The sequence below is a fragment of the Myotis nattereri genome (genome assembly GCF_964212035.1).
Source record: "Myotis nattereri genome assembly, chromosome: 7".
Lineage (NCBI taxonomy): Eukaryota > Metazoa > Chordata > Mammalia > Chiroptera > Vespertilionidae > Myotis > Myotis nattereri.
In genome coordinates this window covers 35,096,363-35,116,719 of record NC_138082.1, presented here as the reverse complement: position 1 = coordinate 35,116,719, position 20,357 = coordinate 35,096,363, and the positions used below count along the sequence as shown (strand labels likewise).

The window sequence follows — 20,357 nt, the reverse complement described above, 5'->3', positions numbered from 1 at the left end:
TAAAAACACACACACAAAAAAAAACCTGAGCACCTGAAACTAACATCATACTTCATGATGAAATTTTAAGCACGTTCCCCCTCACACCGGGAACAGAACAAGGATGTCTATGCGCACCACCTCTACTAGACACAGTACTAGAGGTCCTAGCCTGTGCCATCATCCTGTGATGTCCGGGATGCCTCACAAAGGGACAATGGGAGATGGCCAAGTGGCACTCCGCAAAGACGTGCTCGGTTCCCTTTAGAGTGTCTTCTCCAGGGGTGGGGGAGAATGATGGAGGCTGTTCACTGCTGATGCTTCAACCTATGACCTCCTGGGGAAGACCCATAACCACATATAACACCCACATATCTCCCCAAAACAAAGAACAGCCTTCCATGGATCTACATTTAGTTAAAAACAAACAAACAAATAAATAAAAACACCTTCTCAGCAGGTGGCTGGCACCCAATAAATGTGCCTTCTCTACACTGGTCCATAGACCACCTCATGACAGATGCATCAGCTCTCTGGGTGCTGTCTGATCCAGGGCCTTCCTGACCACGAGGGATAGGTGGGCCTTGTCTCACCGGTGTCTGCAGCCCCTGGACACAGCTGCCCATCCCTGTGGGCCCATCCACCTGAGGCTGTCCCCGCCAGGAGCTGCCACTGTCCCCAGCCTAGAGCACTTGGGTCGAGCAGCTATGTACCAGAACCAGGCATGAAGAAGGCTGAGGTCAGACTCAGGCACTCTCATCCCTAAGTCCCTGGACCCAGGAAGGGGGTTCTCCAGAGGACGAGAAAGATTGACAGTGTCCTAACACCTCCTTAGAAACACTGGCCCTTCCCAGCTCCCTGTCTTTGCCATCCCAGCCCATGTCCTTGCTTGCTGACCCACAAACCATGTGATTAGTAGAAGAGGAAGCAATGACCAGCACAATGCCGTCCTACAGTAGCTGCCCAGAAAACAGCTGGCTGACTGCATAAATGAATCAGAGAGCCAGCGAGTGGCCTGGCGAGGGCATGGAGACGCAGGTGTAGAGGAGTCCTGCAGGCAGGGCCCAGACCTGGGTGGGCAGGACCAACTTAAGCCAGACCCATTGGAAGAAATAGGGTGGTGGGAATGGACCTGGGATGGGGCAGAGCAGCCTTTGGCTAGGAGAAAGGGGGGAAGGCTGAGACTGGAGGCCAGCCCCTTCCAGAACAGCATTCCTCAGGCAGCTGGGGACCTGGCGCACCACCCCACCCCCAGGCTTCCTTCTCTAGCCAGCCTGCCTCCCCTGGGGCCAAGAGCAATTTGCCTGGCCAACAGTTCTGGGCTAGAGGTGACAGCTAATCCCAATATGTTTCCAGGTCAGTGCAGGCTGATCTAGAAAGTATTCATCCCCCCCTCCCCCCCAACCTGGATGCCCCAACACACACCACCTTGTTCAGTGGGAACGGCACCCATGGACTTGGGCTGGTCCTGGAGGTTTGCACCCCTCACTGTTCTTCTGTTGGAGCTGGTGTGGAGGCTTCTGCCCAGGGCTGTCCTGTTCTCCCGGGACTTACACCCCGTCTTGGACTGCCTCTGAACCTGCCTCATCACTCCTACATTGCAAACTCCTGACAAGCAAAGGATCCAATGAGATGCATGTTTGCACCCTCCTCCCCTCCCCTCCCCCCCATACCCAGGTATCAACAAATATCCATGCGGTGAATGTAAGTTTCCCATAACAAGATGAAGAAACTAGCTGTGGGAACACTGAGCATAGATTAAATTCTGAAGAGTCTAGAAGCCCACGACATCTAATTTCTAAAAAAATTATTTCAATATTTTTAATATCAAATAGAAAAGGCTAAGTTTAGAGAGGAAATGTGACATTATGCTGCAGGCGGACTATGGAGCAAGACCTAGGAAAGCTGAGCAGCAGGAAAATCTCTGTGTGGATGAGCTGTCTGTTTACACTTGTTTCCAGAACAATGGAGCTCACCATTGACGTCAATGATTGTGAAGAGACAAAAGGGCTGGTGGGTGTGTCACTGCAGCTGGGCCTGGATTTGCTTGTGTGTGTGTGTGTGTGTGTGTGTGTGTGTGTGTGTGTTAGGGAGTGGAGCAGGGAGTCTGTCCAGGTTTCAATGTCAGAGAAACAGGAGGAGGGGACAGTCTCACAGTGAAGTGTGGACCACATAGCAGACCTCCCAGGGCCTATATGGGAAGGCTTGTCCCAATGAACTTGGTATTTGCCCTAGTTTGCATCTATGTCTGACCAAGTTGCATACACACCTTATTAAGGAGAGGGAAAGAAGTGGTAAGAATTCCTGAATGTGGGTTTGGCTTCAGGAACTGGCAGCTTAGTTTGCCTGCAGGCTATCAGATCATAATTCTTCCTTCCCTTCCATCCCTGGTCCCCAGGAGAGGCCAAGGAGAACAGGCACGTGGAGGGAGATGCTGCAGGCCCCAGCTTCTTGGACAGCTAGCTCCCCTTCAGCCCTTCAGAGCCCTGACAGCCTTGCCTCTCCCATCAGACTCTGCATTTCAGAGCCTGCTGCCTTGGAGTCTGCATTCTGTGTCAGGTCCTACAAGCAGGCCTCTGCTCTCTACTGGGTCACTATCCTGACACTTTAGACAGAAGGCTGGGGGCTTAACATGCTCCAAACAGTGTTTACTAAAAGAACAAATGGCCTCAGCCAAGGTGTCCAGGGCCCAGCACTCTGTCTCTGTGGCTTGTGCCTTACTTTCTCATTCACTCTTCAAGTGCTGCCTCCATCATGGGGCCTCTGGGATAATTGCCGCTCTGGTTAATTTATGATTCACAATACCCAATTCAGTATTTTACTTAATTCCCTAATGACGTGGGGATGCAAGGGACAACATCATTTCATTCGTACCTCCCATAGTAAAAATGGTCCTATTTCCTGAACCAAAAAATGAGATACATGGTCTAAACACTAAGAAAGGCCTCTTGGAAGTTGGCAGTTCTGGAAGATCTGGGACCTAGATGGCCCGGGTGGGCGTGCTCCAGGAGCTCTTGCAGGACCACCTGGTGTTGGTCCTCACCGCAGCTCAGCGCCTAGCGGCGAATGAATGAGAGTCAATGAATGCGAATGCGTGAATGAAAGATGTCCTCAGGGAGTTTCCCGCGGCCGCTGGGGACGCGCCTCTGGCCTGTCGCTGAAGGTGGCAGCCTCCCGGGGCCTGGACTTCAGCGAGGGCTCGCCAGCCGGCCGGCTGGAACGAGGTGCGGAGGAGCCTGTTTCCGCCCCCCGTCCCGCGGTGGTACGCGCCACTCCGCGCTCCCCGAGCTGGGGGATGAGAGCTGTCTTGAATGGAAGACACCGAGGCCGGAAGTGGAAGGGACCACTCGGGAGGACGAGGAGGGGGGCAAGAGAGCGCCGCGTCTTCATTGAAGAACCGACGCGGTGAACATGGAGTTCCATGTGCGTCTTATGTAAAGAGAGCGACGGGCACCGTGGCCAATGGGTGTGCGACACACGCAGGCCAGCCTCCCTGGTATGCAAATGAAGATTCTTCGCGACCAATAGAGGGCGCCGGGGGCGGGCGCAGCGCGCGCGGTCACGTTTTCCACTATGTGACAGCGGCAAGTCAGCGGCAGCGGCGGCGAAGGCGGGCTGCGCTGCGGCTACACGCTGCTCACTACGCGCTGCTCTCGGCGGCTGCGACAGCGGGCGCCAGTTCGGCGGGCGGACGCGCGAACGGACCGGCGGACAAGCGAGGACGCGGCTCCGCGGTAAGTGCGCGGCGGGGAGACCAGCGTCAGGCTGGGGCGCCGATCGCCGTCCGGACGCCGATCGCCGGCCAGACGCCGGCTCGCTGGTTACGTAACCGCCGCCGGGCCGGCGCGGCCTCGGGCGGGCGGGCGGGTCAGGGGACCGGCGGGCGGCCTCCGAGCGACGGCGGCGATTCCGCCAGCCCAGGGAGGCTCGATCCCAGAGCTTCCTGGGCCATTTGATTGCTTCTTGGCTTGAGACTGGCCTGGGGTGCGTGGTGGGTACTGTTATCCCCATTTTGAAGATCGGGAAACAGGTTCAGAGAGGTTATGCAACTTGTCTAAGGTCACGGAGCGGCTGTGACACCACACTGGCCTGTCCTTCTCTAGGTGATTTTCTTCTGTGAACCCTCCCACGCCCAGAGTGGAGAGGGCCGGAAAGGTGAAGGCAACCAAGGGTCAGTGCAACTGTCTCTGGGAGCGCGGAGGGCCCCTTCTCAGAGCTGGCTTCCTGCTCTGAGACCAGAGAGCCAAATCTCCAGCTAGGGAAGGGCCACTGGTGGGCCTGGAACCCTGGGGGCAGGAAGACCTCACCTCATGCTCACCCCCTATGCCCACCCTGGACTTCCCTGCCTTCATTCTCTCTCCCCAGCTTGGGTAGAAGAGGGGTCCCACTGTGATACATCAGTCACACCATCCTTCTTGGTGTCCCTTTGGCTGCCAAGTCCCAGACATAGGCCAAGGGGCAGGTGGCAGCCTGCTAAACTCTCCAGAAAGGCCAGGGTAAGGGATGACAACTTGGTTGCCATGGTTTCTGTAACCCACGCAAAGAAACCAGTTTGGGAAGCTGATTCATACTCAAAGAACAACGGAGCCAGCAGGTACCCTGGAAATCATCTAGGGTAACCCCTTGGCTTGACAGATGAGGCCACTGGAGCCCAGATCCCTGCTAGGCACACATCATAGCCCGGCCAGGCCTGAGCTCAGGGTGCCTGCAGGGTCCTCCCATCAGCGTGAGGGTCATGAGCTGGGTCAGGTTGAGCTTCTGAGGTTCCATGAAGGCCTGAAGTTGGGTGCTGACTCCCTGAGAGGGTTGGAATTTGGGAGGAGGGGCCTCAGATCCCCAATGTTAAGAGCCCTAGCAGCATGGCAGAAGCCCCCAGAGTACTTCTCACCTCCCCTGTCTGACACAGCGAGGCCACTGACTTCCCTGGCTGCAAATGGGAGATGCTCCTACCCTTACCCAGAGTGTCTGGTCCCAGGCTGGATTTGACTAGGAAGGGAACAGAACTCTACCTGAGGCTTTAATTGGCCATTGAGTTTTTAAATACAAGGCTAATCACTTTTTATAAAGTGCGTGGGTAAAATAGGAAAAGGACTCCTTTTTAAGTGGAAGCTACGTGATATGCCAACACAGGGATGATATCGTGGGTGTCTGCAGTTCTCTGTCATCGTCATCCTTGTGTGATTCACTGGTACAGCACGAACGCAGCTCTGGCTCTCTGTGGAGACTGGATGCTGGGTGCAGAGGGGGAGCCCTGCTGCCACTGCTGCTGGGTGACTCAGATTCCCTTCTGGGACTCAGTTTCCTTCTCTATAACGGGGGCTCAGGTTAGGCCAGTGGTTCTCAACCTTCCTGATGCCACGACCCTTTAATACAGTTCCTCATGTTGTGGTGACCCCCAACCATAAAATTATTTTCGTTGCTACTTCATAACTGTAATTTTGCTACTGTTATGAATCGTAGTGTAAATATCTGATATGCAGGATGTATTTTCATTGTTACAAATTGAACATAATTAAAGCATAGTGATGAATCACAAAAACAATATGTAATTATCTATGTGTTTTCCGATGGTCCTAGGCGACCCCTGTGAAAGGGTCGTTCAACCCCCAAAGGGGTCATGACCCACAGGTTGAGAACCGCTGGATTAGGCCATCTTTGAGGTCTGTTTCAATTCCTAGGTTTTTGGATTCCTCTCACTCTGAGGATGACTTCCCCGGGCACCTGCACAGATTTCTGACAGTCTTGCTTTCAGGCCACATGAGGTTACTCTGTGAAGGCACATCCCCTGTGAGGCATGTCTGCCTGCTTAGAAGGAAACAGGAAAGTTTCCTTTCATTTGTACTATTTCTGATGCACACACTTAACTTTTAGAAAAATCCTGGCAGGCACACCTCTGTGTTTAAATGATGATGTAACTTCTCTGGGCCTCAGCAAGCCACAGGCTCTGTCAGGTCATTGAGCGCCTGGCAGGACTTCTCAGCATTTAGTCTAAAGAAGGAGTGATGCCGAAAACTACGTCTTAGGCAAAACTCACTAGAAACACACAACCCCAAAGCTATGCAGATGCTCTGTGCCCCACCCTTGCAGACCCTGGCCCACCTGCGGATCCAGCAGGGGACCTGAAGGTCCTGACAGGGGCCTCTGTCAACTCTTTATGCTCCTTTGTGCACATCGTAACGAGTTTGTTATTGTGTTTCCAAGTCTAGTGCAAATCAGAAGCAGTAAATGACCAGGTGAGCAGCCACCGGCCGTGGGCAGGAGTCAAGGCCACTGGCGGTTCTGAAGGCAGAGGGGCTCTAGCTCTTGAAGGCCTTGGGGGTTCCTAGTGCTCTTCTCCCTGGGGTGACAGAGAGGAGAGTAAGAACAGCTCGCTGTTCACAGGCACTGTGGCAGCCGGCTCCCTGAGGGCCACAGCTGGGACGCTGGCGCTTTCGCTTTGTTGTTTTAAATCTGTGCTGCTCCATGTTTGGGATGTCACCAGGCAGAGCTCAGAGTGTCGAGGTGTCTAGTGAGGCCAGGACGTGCGTCTCCCCAGCCTCCTTCCCCTCCATATTTGGACACTGCCGTCACATTTTCCTCAGTTACCCAGCTGTTGCCATGGAGAGCACGGTGTTTGTTTAGCAGGACAAACATTTTCTTCAGATTACAGCAGGCTGGCCTTGGGGACTTGGCTCCTACCAGGAAGACACAAACGTATTATAAATCTTGGGTTGTAACATACCGCCAGCTTGTGGACACGGAACACAGGCTGTGAGATCCTGTTATATAAAGTTTAAAGGCAGGCAGGATTAATCAGGCTGTGAGAAGTCAGACTGGTGGTGTGTGACCAGGGTTGGGTGGTGGCTCAAGGACCACCAGGGGTATCTGGGGGGCTGGGGACACGGGTGCTCAGTTTGTGGACATATATCAAGCTGTGACCTTATGATTTAGGACTTTTCTGTGTATATTGATACTTTCATTTCAAAAAGCCAATTGCCTTAAGTGATTGAGCTGATTTCTGATTTTCACAAGGAAATGAACTTCCCCTTAAGCTCAAGGCTGTTGAATGAGAGCAGCCTTACCTGTCCTGGGTGGCCATGGTAAGTGGAACTGGGACCAGGCCATGCTTTTGTTCCCTTTTTTATTTATTTTTATTTTTTTACTATTTCTTATGGAACCTCTTAAAATATGACAGTAGAGAGGATAGTGTAATGAGTCCCCATGAACCCATCGGTCAGCTTCAAAGAGTTTTAGCTCTGGCCCCCTCCTTCCATCCCCACCTTTCCCCCCTCCTGTATTATTGTGAAACCCATCTCAGACTATGACCTCATTGCAGACTGCACTTTCTAACGGCCCTCTGTGCGGCAGAGGCAGCGCTTGCCACCGGAGGTATGGTAAATGACCCAAGTCAAGGCCTGAGCTTAGCCCCTTCCTTGGGTCTGACTGTTCTCCAGGGACAGAGCCAGCGTGTAGACATCTGTGAAGGAGGCAGCAAAGGAACCTCGAGGGGCAGGTGTGCAGGCCCCAGCTTCTCTGGCAGCCCCTTTCCTTCCTGGCCCCCTGGCACCCTGGACCATGAGCACCAGGAGTCAAGGCCACTGGCGGTCCTGAAGGCAGAGGGGCTCTAGCTCTTGAAGGCCTCGGGGGTTCCTAGTGCTCTTCTCCTTGGGGTGACAGAGAGGAGAGTAAGAACAGCTCGCTGTTCACAGGCACTGTGGCAGCCGGCTCCCTGAGTGCCACAGCTGGGACGCTGGCGCTTTTGCTTTGTTGTTTTAAATCCAGCCCCAGAACTAGAAACCCAGCTTTCCCGGGGCTCCCGAGGGCTTGGGCAGTGCTGGCATGAGCAGGTGCTCCATAAATGTTTGTGGAAGGCAGGAGGCAAAGTCTGATTTGATGGGCACACTGGTTTTGCCAACTTGGCAATTTGAGGTCGGCCCTTTAGAGCTGTCGGTGCTGAGTGATGCATTTTCTGGAAAGATGAAGTTTGGGATGATTTGGTTTGGTTTGTTGTTTCACATTTCTGCATGCTCGCTTGACTCTCTTTGCAAAAAAAGATTGTCTTCCACCTAAGGTAATCATGTGACTCCTACTCAGTGAGCCCTACTCACTCTCCCGGGTGCTGGGCCATGAAAGCCAGGAGCTCCTGCAAGGAGCTAAGCGAAGCCCTCAGGGGTGATGGAAGCGAAGTGTGTGGTGCTCTTTCCTGAGGATGTCTGTACGCCTGGGGTGGGGCCAGCTGAACGCTTAGTCCTTTACATACAGCCAGAGATAGCTCTCCTGGCAATGAAATATCTCCTTTTAAACAAATTACTTCTGTTACAGTGTCTGTGTTCCCATTGTAACGGACAGTGATGATGAAAGCTAGCCTCTGTTGGACACTGACTGCATCCCAGACACCTTGCATGGGCTGCATCCTTTCACCCTCCCAGCAGCCAGTAGGAGGCAGGTGCTGCTGTGGCCCCATCTGACAGATGAGGAAACAGGGACAGGAAAGGAAACTTGCTCAAGACCACACGGTCAGAAAGTGGGGGATCCACGGAAGCCCCCACCACCCAGGAGCTACTCATGTAACCACTCAGCCTTCATAATTCACTCAGCAAAAAAGGACTGGCTGCTTGTCTGAGGAGGACTGCCGGATGACATAGGAGGTGTCCAGGAAGTTGGGTGGGCAGCCCCTTGGCAACTCCACTGAAGCCCTCTGAGAGATCTTGCTTCCACCTTGCCCATGCCCTGCAATCCTGTTAAAGTATGAGTCACGTCTTACATAGAACTCTCCAGCAGTTCCCCATCTCAGAATAAAGCCAGAGTCCAGGTTCTGCCACTTTGATGTGCAGATCTGGCTCTGATCTAATATCACTCTCCTCTTGCCTTGCCCTCTGCTCCAGACTCAGCCATCTTCTTCAAACTCCCTGCCTCAGGACCTTTGCACTTGCTGTCCCTACCTAAAATATTCTTCCTCTGCATCCAGCTAGCCTGCTCTGTCACTCTGTTCAGTTTGTCTTCATTCAGGTTCTTTTAAAAACAAAGTCTGGGTAGAGGGTTACACTTTACTGAGAGATGCAATCCCAGGGCAGCCATGGTGAGGGAAAGGGAAATGAAGAGGAAAAGGCAGGACACACACACGTGATGACGTCCTAATGATGAGGCCCTGCTTCACGGACACCCAGCATATCACTCAGCCCCTGGAGATCTCATCAGCAAGACTACCCCCCTCGCCCCCCGAAAAAAAAAGAAAGAAAGGAAAAGAGAGGAAAGGAAAGGACAGACAGAAAGCTTCAGAACGCTCCAATCAATGGAGGGATGGAGAGAGGACTTAGCCACTGACCACTTCCGCTGACCTGTCCCCTGTGGCCAAAGTTCACCCCAGGGAGTGTGATTGCTCTTGGGTCCAAATGCAAATTAAGTCACATCAGTCTGTACTTACAGTGCAGTGCTTCAATGGTTCCTATTCGTTTCCCAGATAAATTATGTGTAATTTATGTGTAAACTTCTCGCTGGCCTTTCTCCCTTCTGCACTCTGCCTACTTCTGCACTCCACTTGGATCCCCTTAGTCAAGCACTGGAAATGCCTGCAGGGCCTGGAACTCATGTGCTCCCACCTGCTCTGCCCTCCTCACAGGGTAACACCCGCTCCTCACAGCCTCACCTCTCCTCCTGCCTGCAGCCTGGTTTCAGAGTCTCCTGTAACTTGTGATGCTCAAGATTTCTGAGATCCCAGACAACCTGTAGGGTCCCAGGCCCTGCCAGCCACTCAGTGGGAACCGGTGTACAGTGCGGCCTTGACTTACGAGTTTAATTCGTTAAGGAGCTTGTTAACTCAAACTACTCTGTCAACTCAAAGCGAAAAATCGGCTGAGAGACAGCTCGTATCTCAAAAAACTTGTTAGTCGGGACACTCGTAAGTCAAGGCCCCACTGTATTTCCCAAAGTTCCCACATGCTGGGCAGTGGTCACCAGTGCTCTTGTTGCCTTCTCATGAGGCCATCAGCAGCTTGCCATGTCAGGGCGGTGGCTGCCTAATTCAACTGCCTTCCGAATTCACGGCAGGTGGGCGCTCAGTGAATAAGAACAAACAAAAATACCCATGAGATACCTGTGAATGACCCTGACTGCTACCCCCTCACTTGGCAAAATATGAAGAAAGACCCTGATGGGACAGCCACGGAAAGGCTGCACGCTTTCTGGCTGACAACATTTCTCTCGTTTGCCAGCTTCCTTCAGGAGCCAACATGAATGAATTTGCTGGATTTGCCCCCAACCCCAGTAGCCCCACAAAGGAGCCCATGGATCCCACACCCAATGGGGTCTTGCTCCAGGAAGATGTCGACATGAGCAGTGGCTCAAGCGGAAATGAGACCAACGAGAACTGCTCCACAGGGCGGGACTCGCAGGGCAGTGACTGTGACGACAGTGGCAAGGAGCTGGGGATGCTGGTGGAGTCACCCGATTCTCAAGAGAGGTAGGGGCAGCCGGGGCCCGTGGAGGCAAGGCCCTTGTTTGTCTTTTCAGGGTCTCATTCTGTTGTAATTTGATTGCTTCACCATCTTTAAATCATGATGATCAACTTTTTCCAGATTTTTGAAAATCTTGTTAACTTAGAATAACTAAAATGTAGTAGGGTTTGTCCTTCCTAATGATGCCACTTGGCCATTGAAGGTCCGATTGCCAACAAATCGGTAGTGCATAATGAGATCTTAGGAGGCTGCGTGTCAGGTAACCTCGCCTGCAGCTGAGTGCTTTGTAGAACATGAACTTGCTCCTTTAGCACTGGCTCTTCATCTCCCAATGCCTACTTTTCCTGGTCTCTGAAGGCTTTGTTTCAGTTTTACCTTACCCTCGTGTTTCTTACTGTGGTGTGATCCAGCCTGTTATCGCTGATTAGATGGGGGAGCTGTGGGTGGAAGCGTCTCTGAGTTCTGTCTTTATTTCTTGTCCTTACAGTCCAGGTGCCTACAGCCTGATGCTGGCAAAGTCTGAACACAACCCATCTACAAGCGGCTGCAGGTAAGGCCAGTTAGAACCTCCTTGACTTAGAATCTTAGGAGAAACCAAAAGATTTGTCCTTGGAGGTTAGGTTTGGGGGATATGTGACTTGTTTTAAGCTTCTTCTAGAACCTATTGGTCTGTGTTGTGAACCCAGCTGTGCCCTTCCAGTCATGACTGTCCCTGCAGGCTGCCCTGAGCCCCCCATGTTGCTCTGGGTCTATTGCTCCTCCAGCTCCATCCAAGCAGACCTTGTCTGCGTCTGAGACCTGTTCATCTGGAACTTTCTTACCCTGTTTAGGTATTTGTAACAAGTGTATCCTTAGTTTCCTATCCACAGACACTTTCATATCTCACTGGAGCCACAGCCAGCTCGTAGTCCTGGGCATGAGGGCACTTGCCATTGTAGACACCTGATGTCCACCATTCTCTCTGCACCTTCTGCTCTACACACGTCCATCTCCTTCAGCAGGTGCCCACCTGCCCTGCCTCCCCCGTCTCTGCTCCTTAAGTTTGCAGATCCTTCTGTAAATCCCCTCTCCTCTTGGGGGTCTTCCTACACTCGTCATTCACGCTTATGCCCCAGGAAGCCACTGCTGTCCCCTGCATTCTCCATCACTTAGGCATCTTCTAGCTGAGGCAGACAGGAAGGCCCAGCTCAGCCAGCAGTCTGCTCAGCCGGATTCTGAGGGTCGACCAGCAGGCCTTGCTGGGCACAGCCTGGCTCTCACTCGTGGGGAAAAGAGCCAGCTGGAGGGATGTCTGACCCATTCACTTGTGTTAAAGCAGTGGTTCTCAACCATGGGCGAGTCGTCTGCCCCAAGAGGCATGGCAATGTCTAGAGACATTTTGGTTGTCACAGCTGGCGAGGGTGCTGCTGGTCTCCAGTAGTTGTTAACCTAAAAATAAAAGGCCAAAGTGAGAGGCAACAAGCATTTATTGTAGGTAAAAAAGAACAGCTATTTAGGACGCACTGATTCAGGCAGAAACCCAAATAGTGTTCCAATTAGGAGGGAAAGGCAAGGGGTGTTTATGAGAAAGGGAAGGGGAGCAATTATATCCATAGAAGGAAGGCATTCTGTAGTCAAATAAGGTACCATAGTGACACTAGTTCTAAACACTGTTTTTAATTTTCCGTCTGGTGGCTAAATACCTGCTTTCCTGTTACCTTTGTAAACAGTTCTTTGGGATACAATGTTGCCCTGTTTTAACACTCCAAAGTTTTGAGGAGCAAGACTACAAGGCAGCTTGCTTGGGGATGGCAGCTCCAACTCCATTTTAAAGTGCCTTCATTTATGTTATTTTTCACATGGGTGAGGCCAGGGATGCTGCTCACCATCCTGCAGGCACCACAGAGAACTGTATGGACCAAGATGTCCTAGTGCCCGGTTGAGAAACTGGACCAGACGGACATCTCTTCAGAAAAGGGCCCCAGAAAGCTAATGTCTGATCTTTTTCACTCTAGTAGTGAGCAGTCTGCCAAAGCCAACACGCACAAGGAACTGATCAGAACGCTCAAGGAGCTGAAGGTCCACCTCCCCACAGACAAGAAGGCCAAGGGGAAAGCCAGCACGTTGGCGACCTTGAGGTACGCCCTGAGGAGCGTGAAGCAGGTGAAAGGTATGCCTACCTCATGTGTTTGTTCCAACCTGTAGAAGTGAGTTTCAGATCCCCCCAAATTACAGCTTGGACTGTGTTGGCTTTCAAAACTCAATCCTGACACTGAAGAAAGAAACTTCGGAGTCTTGTGGAGCTGCCACAATTGAAAACCTCACTTCACTGGAAGCTGTCTATTGCACTTGACTTTTAGAGGAAAAAATAAAGCGGATAGAAAGCCAGCTGATAACAGAAACCTATGTACAACATAAAGCTTCTGTGCTGTGGGCTAGGTCAGGTCATGGTGAGGAGAGTGCAGCATCTTCCAAGCTCTGGCTGGAGTGGGTGACCACCAACGGCCCGGTGATGTGGGCAGCTCAGAGTGGAACTGAAGTGAAACATCCCATAGTGTTTAGCTGAGGACTTGCCCCTCCTTTAAAAGAAAACATGAAGGGACCCCAGGGGTGGGTGGGTTTAACAGAGCTCATCCTTGAAAGATAATATCTTAGAGCTTTTTTATTCAAGACCCCGGGCTCTTTATTTCTTTTTGTTTTAAATATGTTTTTGTTTATTTTTAGAGAGAGGAAGGGAGAGGTATAGAGATATAGAAACATTGATGAGAGAGAAACATCATCAGTTGGCTGCCTTCTGCACACCCTCTACTGGGAATTGAGCCCACAACCCAGGCATGTGCCCTGACCGGGAATCGAACCGCCTCTTGGTTCGTGGGTTGAAACTCAACCACTAAGCCACACCTTTATTTCTTGTTTATCTAAAAATGTGTGAGTTTCAATGGTGGTGGGCTTCAGATCAGGAAGGCAGGCAGGGCAGAGTGCCTCCTTCCATCACAGGTGCATGGTGACAGGACCTCCGAAATCCAGCCTCCATCCACCTGTGGGCATGTTTGGATTTTATCATTAGATGGCAGCATGTGACAGCTTTTGGCGCTAGTTGGTGGATTAGAGAAAGGCTTTTGTCTAAGGACACATTGCAGGAACCTTCACAGATGCAGGAACCTATGAGCAAACACTGCAAACCCAAAATGTTAGCTCCTTGGGCTCAGACACTTTCCATTTCAATCAACTCCAAGCCCTTAAGTATCTGCCTTCACTTGCTCCTGCCACCAGACCTTCCACTGGGCAGACATCCCATGTCCTGGGTCTCAGGTCACCTCGGTGCCTCTGCCTCCAGGCCAGGACCCTGTGCTCAGGGTCACCTCAGGATGGTTTAGCTATAAAGTTGGTTGAGAGGTCCTCGCAGCCTGGCCTCTCAGTCTGCTGCTGGGAAGCGGGATGAGAACTTTGAGAATTCTTACATGTCCTCAGTGCCTCAGAGAAACAGTAGAAGTCATGGGCAGGTATGCATGTGTGCAGTCCTAACCTTGCAACAGGGGACACTCCATGGACCCCTGTCATTACAGTGAAACCCCCAGCCCCTGCACGTGGAGGGATTTCTTAGCTGTTTGGTCCACTGACGAGAAGCTGAGTCAGAAGGAAAGTCAGTACAGTGGGGCCTTGACTTACTAGTTTAATTTGTTCCGTGATGGAGCTCGTAACTCAAATTACTCGTATGTCAAATCAATTGTGAACGAGCGAGACACGTGATGCTGGGCTGATGTGGCGTTCACTGTGACGTTCGCTGCGCCAACTAGCGGTGGGGTATCTGAAGCTGGCTTGTAACCCGAATTTTAGCTCACAACTCAAAGCAAAAAATCGGCCGAGAGACGGCTCGTATCTCAAAAAACTCGTTAGTCGGGACACTCGTAAGTCAAGGCCCCACCCACTGTATCTCCTTGGGGTAGATGTGTGAACCCTCCCCCCACTTGACCTTCACTTACATATTTCATACATGCACTGAGTCCCAGTGGACACCACACATCAGAAACGTGCTTAAGAGTAGAAAAAACCTCCAAGGCTGATAGAAAGATGAAACAGGGCTTTATTCTGTTACCATCAGCTACTATCTCAAGGTACAGCCTGCAGTCAAAGCAAAGCCTGTCACCAATGAGGATACCAAGCCACGTTTCAAATAGTGTTCACATTTCTAATGTTTGGATGAATTCCATGGGAAGGGCTTGTTTCATGTAGTCTGGCTGGGAGAGTTTGTGCCAGACATGGAAAGTGGCTATGTGCTGGTTTGTGTGGCCTTTTAAGGGGCCCTCTTCAGCCTCTTGGCCATGGCTGGGTCACCCCAAAGCCATGCCAGATGTTCCAGGATGAGTGGCCCTTGTCTTCAGGGTCTGTTCTGAGCAGTTTGTTTCACATGTTGTTTCTTGTGCCCAGTGACCTTAGCAGTCGATTCTGTTTGGATGGGGTGTCAGTTGAGACCACCACGGGAGGCAGAGCAGGGGTACCACAGCCATCCTGCATGGACATGATGACATTGCATCATGGAAAGTGAGCATTAGGTGGAACTCTGTGGCCTTGTTATTTAAGATAATGTGTATTTATTGTTTACAAAGTTCTGAAACCATCGGCCTTCTGATTTTCAGGGGAAACCCCCAAATTTCTGTTTTGCCTTTGTCTTTCTGTGATCCGTTCTCTCAGTGTCCAGGAGATGGTCTCCTAGCCCACTTTTCATGAGAAAAGTGAGTTAGGAGCTGCCTCTTGGTCTCTCCCGCAGCCAACGAGGAGTATTACCAGCTGCTCATGTCCAGCGAGAAGCACAGCTGCGGGCCGGACGTGCCCTCCTACACCATAGAGGAGATCCGGAGCGCCACCTCCGAGGCCATTATGAAGAGCACGGTGAGTGTCTCCTGCGGGGAGTCCTCCTTCGGTGAGCTGGTGACCGCCTGGCCGGTGGCTTGATGGCAGCAGAGTTTGGAGTTTCAGGAAGTGAGTTCAGACCTTAGAAAAAGAATGTAGAGTCAGTGGTTCAGAAGTCCTGCTCCAGATGTCTCCCAGACCCTGTGCTCTCCTGGCCACTCCACCCGGCACCTCACACACCGTGACCAAGCACAGTGCACTTCAGGGGGAGGACACGCCAGGGGCAATTGGTTCACTGTTCAGGGCTTCATCGGGGGGTGCCCTGGGATTAAACTCAGCTTCATAAGACTCCAAACCTCATGCATTTTATTTTATTATTATTTTTTTAAATCTTCACTTGAGGATATTTTTCCATTGATATTTTAGAGAGAGTGGAAGGGAGGGGAAGAGACAGAAAAATCGATGTGAGAGAGACACATCAATTGGTCGCCTCCTGCACCAGGGCCAGGGAACACGCCTGCACTGAGGTACATGTCCTTGACCGGGACCGAACCTGGGACCCTTCAGTCCACAGGCTGGCACTCTACCCACTGAGCCAAACCGGCTAGGGCCAAACCTGATGCATTTTAAAGTGGCTGATAAAGGTGGGGCCCTTGGAGGTCGGGACGGGGAACAGGTTGGCCGTGCCCTGAGCCCCCATTTCTCAGAGAGCAGCATTTCTCAAAGCTGTCTGGAGAACTGGGCTCCCACTCCTTCTCACCTTCCTCCAGTACTCCCCACCCCCCAACCAGTCCTTAGCTCAAGAGGTCCAGAGCCCTGCAGCCCCCAAACAGTCCCCAGCACCCCAGGAGAGGGACACCCCAGCCCTGGTGACAAAGGGAGAGGTGTGCAGGGCCCTTCCACCTCTCAATTCAGACGCCAGGGGCTCTGTACCCAAGAATACTGAATGGATGACACCCGTGGGAATCCGCACCCCTGGGTTCCTTTTGGAGTGGATCCCCAATGTGATTCTTCAAATAATATCCTGTTTGGATGCCAGTATATATAAGGGGAAATAGAGTTATTCTGGTCGGGACTGAAGGTCCCAGAGGCCTTCTCTGACCCTCGTGCCCCTTTCCTGTCACCTGTCCCAAGCGTGTGCCCATCCTTTTCCAGCCCCTCTGCCCATTCTGACCCGAAGATGTTCTTCCTTCCCAGGACATGTTTGCTGCGGCTGTGTCCCTGGTCACCGGGAAAACCCTGTACATCTCCAACCAGGTGGCCTCCATCTTCCACTGTAAGAAAGACACCTTTCACGATGCCAAGTTCGTGGAGTTCTTGGCGCCCCATGACGTTAGCGTGTTCCACAGCTCCACCACGCCTTACAAGCTTCCTCCGTGGAGTGTCTGCAGTGGGACAGGTGAGGGGAAGGGAGTGCCGCCCATGTCACCTCTGCTGGAGACCAGCACAGCCGTGGCGGCCTCTGTCCCAGGGGAAAGATCAGAAGTTGTTCAGAATAAATTTAGAGAGAAAAATAGTCTTTTCATGAATTTCAGAGAGGGAGAAAACATCTTTTAGGACATGTTAGGCATTTTAGAAATGAAGTTCTGAGAAGCTGGAGTCTGAGGTGAGTCTGCGGAGGGGGGAGAGCCCAATCACATCTGGGAGCATCAGACCCCTGGCTGTAAACTCTGGAATGTGCTGTGCTCATGAATAGATTTCGTTTTAGTCAGATCTGGGATAAAAGCTCTCTGAGGCTTCGCTTTGAGCTCTGGCAGGTTTGTGCCACACCTTGGCTCTGATTCTGGTACTGTCTTTAGGAGGACACAGCACTCTCCATACGTCGTCGTGTCATTGGGTGGGTGACTGTAGGCTTTTTCTTTCAGATTCTTCCACTCAAGAATGCATGGAGGAGAAGTCTTTCTTCTGCCGTGTCAGGTAAGCCCAGTGACTGGTCTTCCTAAACTTGGAATGGCCCAACCAGTTCATCCTGAGCACCTGGTGGGAGGTGCAGGAGGCCCAGACGTCTCCCTCCAGTTCCTGCTCCTCTCCGGGCGGGAAGGCCACGAGCCTGGCTGTGCTCCCATCTTTGGAGCGAGGGGCCATGCAGCATGCACACTCCTAAAAAAGTGAGTGAAAAGAAAGCACGTGGCCAGAGCTGCATTTTAAAGGTTCACAAGGGGTTAAGACAGCCTGGTCAATAGTGGGGTGATTTCAGCCAGTGCTCACTGAGGGTGGCAGCCCGAGGAGCCGGGACTTGCTGTCCATCCCCTGGAAACGGGCCAGGGGCCTTACCTGGGGAGGCGTGTATCCTGGGGTCCTTGGGGACCCCAAAAGTACATGCAGCCTTCGGTTTGAGTGTATATTTTTAAGTGCATTTTCCTGGGGAGAGCCCCGTAGCTTTCCCAACGGGCTTTTAGCCTAAAACGGGGTGACCAGATAAGCCTCCAGCTGCAGTGTCAGGAGCAACCCCTGGCCAGACAGTGGTGCCCTCAGAAAGTGGACCAGGACCCCACTGTTGGAGCAGCATCCCTTTCCCTAATTAAAACGGAAACTGTTCTAGAGACAGCTCAATAGATCTCTCAGGGCTGATGACTGTGACTTACCCTGTGACGTCATCGGAAATTTGAGGGTCTGGGTGGTGGGCTCAGCTTCTCAGGTGGAGATGAGGCACAGACAGCATGCCAAGGGCTGCCCATCCATCGACCAGTATGCTGGGGTGGGATGGGAGGGCATCTTTACAACAAATGAAGGGATTGCTGAGATGACAGCCAGCTGTGGGGGAGGAACAGTTCCTTCTGTCATAACTCCACCCTCTAATGGCACCCTCCTCTTCAGCTTCGGGAAGAACCATGAAGACGAGATCCACTACCACCCGTTCCGTATGACGCCTTACCTGGTCAAGGTGCCGGAGCAGCAGGGCGCTGAGAGCCAGCTGTGCTGCGTGCTGCTGGCAGAGAGGGTGCACTCCGGCTACGAAGGTGACTGCCAGGCCCAGGCCAGCCAAGGGCTCCTCTGGTCCCTCAGTTACTCCCCTGGCTCAGATGTAATGTCTGTTCGGTGGACTCCAGCGCAGCCCTCCCCAGCCATGGAGAGGGTCTCCATGTCCCTCGAGACTCAGCACACCCACCTTTGTCACCTGGCCCTCCTGGGACCCTGCCACACCACCTCCCCACACAGTTAAAGGATCTGTGTGCCAACATCTCACCCATGTCCGGGCTATCACTGTGACCGTGGGTGCCCTTCCCCTTCCCCACCCACTGCCTTCCATCCATGCAGTGAGAACAGCCCTGACAGACTGGGCCCAAGTCCCTCCCATCCTTGTGTACACCCAGGCCTTGGCCCTGGTCCCTCTGAAGTGCAGGGACACCAGCTCTTCCTCAGAACCCCAAGCCATCCCCACTCTTACCTCCCACTGAGTCTGCCGTCCTCCTGACACCAGGCTCCTGCAGACAGTTGGCCCCCTGACCCCCTGTGTTTGCTCCTAGCGCCCCCTCCCCATCTCTGCCTATAGAAATCTAGTCTCTGCAGCAGGCTTATCTCGCAGGTGTCCTTTCCTGGTCCTGCCAGCTCCTCAGGCCACCCCCCCAAATTACCAAGTCTGGGTTCTTCAAGCATCCTGATCATGTCCTCCTAACGACCCCCCGTACCCAGCTGTGACATAGTCAGCAGGAGTTTCTGAGAAGCCTGTGTGTAGCGTGCGGCTTGTAAATGGCAAGTCCTGGCTTCCCTGACTAGGTCTGGCCCACAGAGCCCAGGGGCTGGCGAGGGCTCTCGGGCTGCCGTCAGAGCCTGTCACTGAACGAAGCATGTGGTTTTCTAGTCGTTGTCATGTAACTACAAAACGTGTGCATTCCTCAGAATCAGACATCTGAGCAAAATCCTGTTCTTTCAGCCCCTAGAATTCCTCCGGAAAAGAGAATTTTTACGACCACACATACACCCAATTGTTTGTTCCAGGACGTAGACGAAAGGTAAGCCCCGTGTGCTGTCCCCGCTGCCCATGCACGCCTCGTGCTCACCCTGGTCTCAGAACCAGTACTGCATCCCCAGGCCCGCAGGTTCCCTCCCTAGACATTTAACATCTGTCGTTGTCTTGGTAATTACTTCATAACTAAGGAAAGCTCAATCAGTGTTCATGGTTTTGACACTGAAGCTGTTAAGCTAAAGCTAAGCCTGCATGTTATGTGTGGTAATCAACAAAAGCATTTGAGGATGTTTAAGCAATGAGGTAATTGTGGAATTACACTAAAAACCTCCTGACATACAAAGACTGTAAATGGGGCTGTCAGGGGAGCTGGTAATTGTTCTAAGACTGTTTAAACTCGTTTCAAGGTTAGACACGGATAAGCACTGGTACAAGTGGGGATGGTGCACCAGGGACAGGTGCACATCCGTGGGCAGGGTCCCAGCACAAGTGCACCTTCCAGCCTGCGTGTCACCTGCACCCTCTGTCCAGAGCCCCTTTGGGGTGTCCCAGCCAGGATGCTGCAGCTGCTGGGAGCACTGACATCTGAGGGTTTGCCGGCATTGGGCCAGGGCCCTGGTGTGCCTTCCCCAGCTCCTTCTGCACAGAAAACGCTCCAGGCTGCTGGCAGTCGGGGAGGAGTTTGCTCAGAAGACCCACGGGAAGTAGGCTGAGAAGAGCCAGCTTGCTGTGCTTTCTGAAATGGGCCAGTGTCACCTCCACAGACACCGTCAAGAGTTAGGTCCTCTCCACTGCCCACCCCTGGGCACAGAGCTTGGGGTCTCCTAGGAAAGGTCTGCTCCCAGGTGGCCTGGGATCAGCGGCCTCCAGCCCCGGGCTGCTCAGGTGCATGCTGCCCACCACCTGTGTCAGAATGACTGCGAGGAGGCTTCCAGGCACAGGTTCCTGGGCCCCACCAGCCCTGCCCAACCAGGATCTCAGAGGCTGGGGCTGGGAGCTGCATTTGTGAGGCAACCCCAGCATAATTTTTATTCCTCCAAAAATCTAAGAACTTCTATCTGCAACCCACCCCAGGAATCTACTTAACTCACATGCAGAAGGATTGGCGAGCAGGCACACCTAGTCAGCACAGCCTTCCTCAGCAAAGCCACCTCCTCCTCCTTCCCCTCATCTCCTCTCTTCCTCCTCCCTCTGCCTCCCGTTCCTCC

The 20,357-nt window shown here is 52.6% G+C and overlaps 1 protein-coding gene across 1 annotated transcript in view; it reads left to right on the top strand.

The window, feature by feature from the left end:
• Window positions 1-3,571: 3,571 nt before the first annotated feature.
• PER2 (period circadian regulator 2) overlaps window positions 3,572-20,357 on the top strand; it is a 35,524-nt gene continuing 18,738 nt past the window's right edge. The window contains exons 1-9 of the mRNA XM_081095833.1: window positions 3,572-3,713; window positions 10,170-10,417; window positions 10,900-10,962; window positions 12,407-12,561; window positions 15,160-15,281; window positions 16,440-16,641; window positions 17,108-17,159; window positions 18,060-18,202; window positions 19,117-19,195. Of these exons, the coding sequence (XP_080951959.1) occupies window positions 10,188-10,417; window positions 10,900-10,962; window positions 12,407-12,561; window positions 15,160-15,281; window positions 16,440-16,641; window positions 17,108-17,159; window positions 18,060-18,202; window positions 19,117-19,195 (1,046 nt within the window). The 5' untranslated portion in view covers window positions 3,572-3,713; window positions 10,170-10,187. The remainder of the gene's footprint in view (window positions 3,714-10,169; window positions 10,418-10,899; window positions 10,963-12,406; window positions 12,562-15,159; window positions 15,282-16,439; window positions 16,642-17,107; window positions 17,160-18,059; window positions 18,203-19,116; window positions 19,196-20,357) is intronic.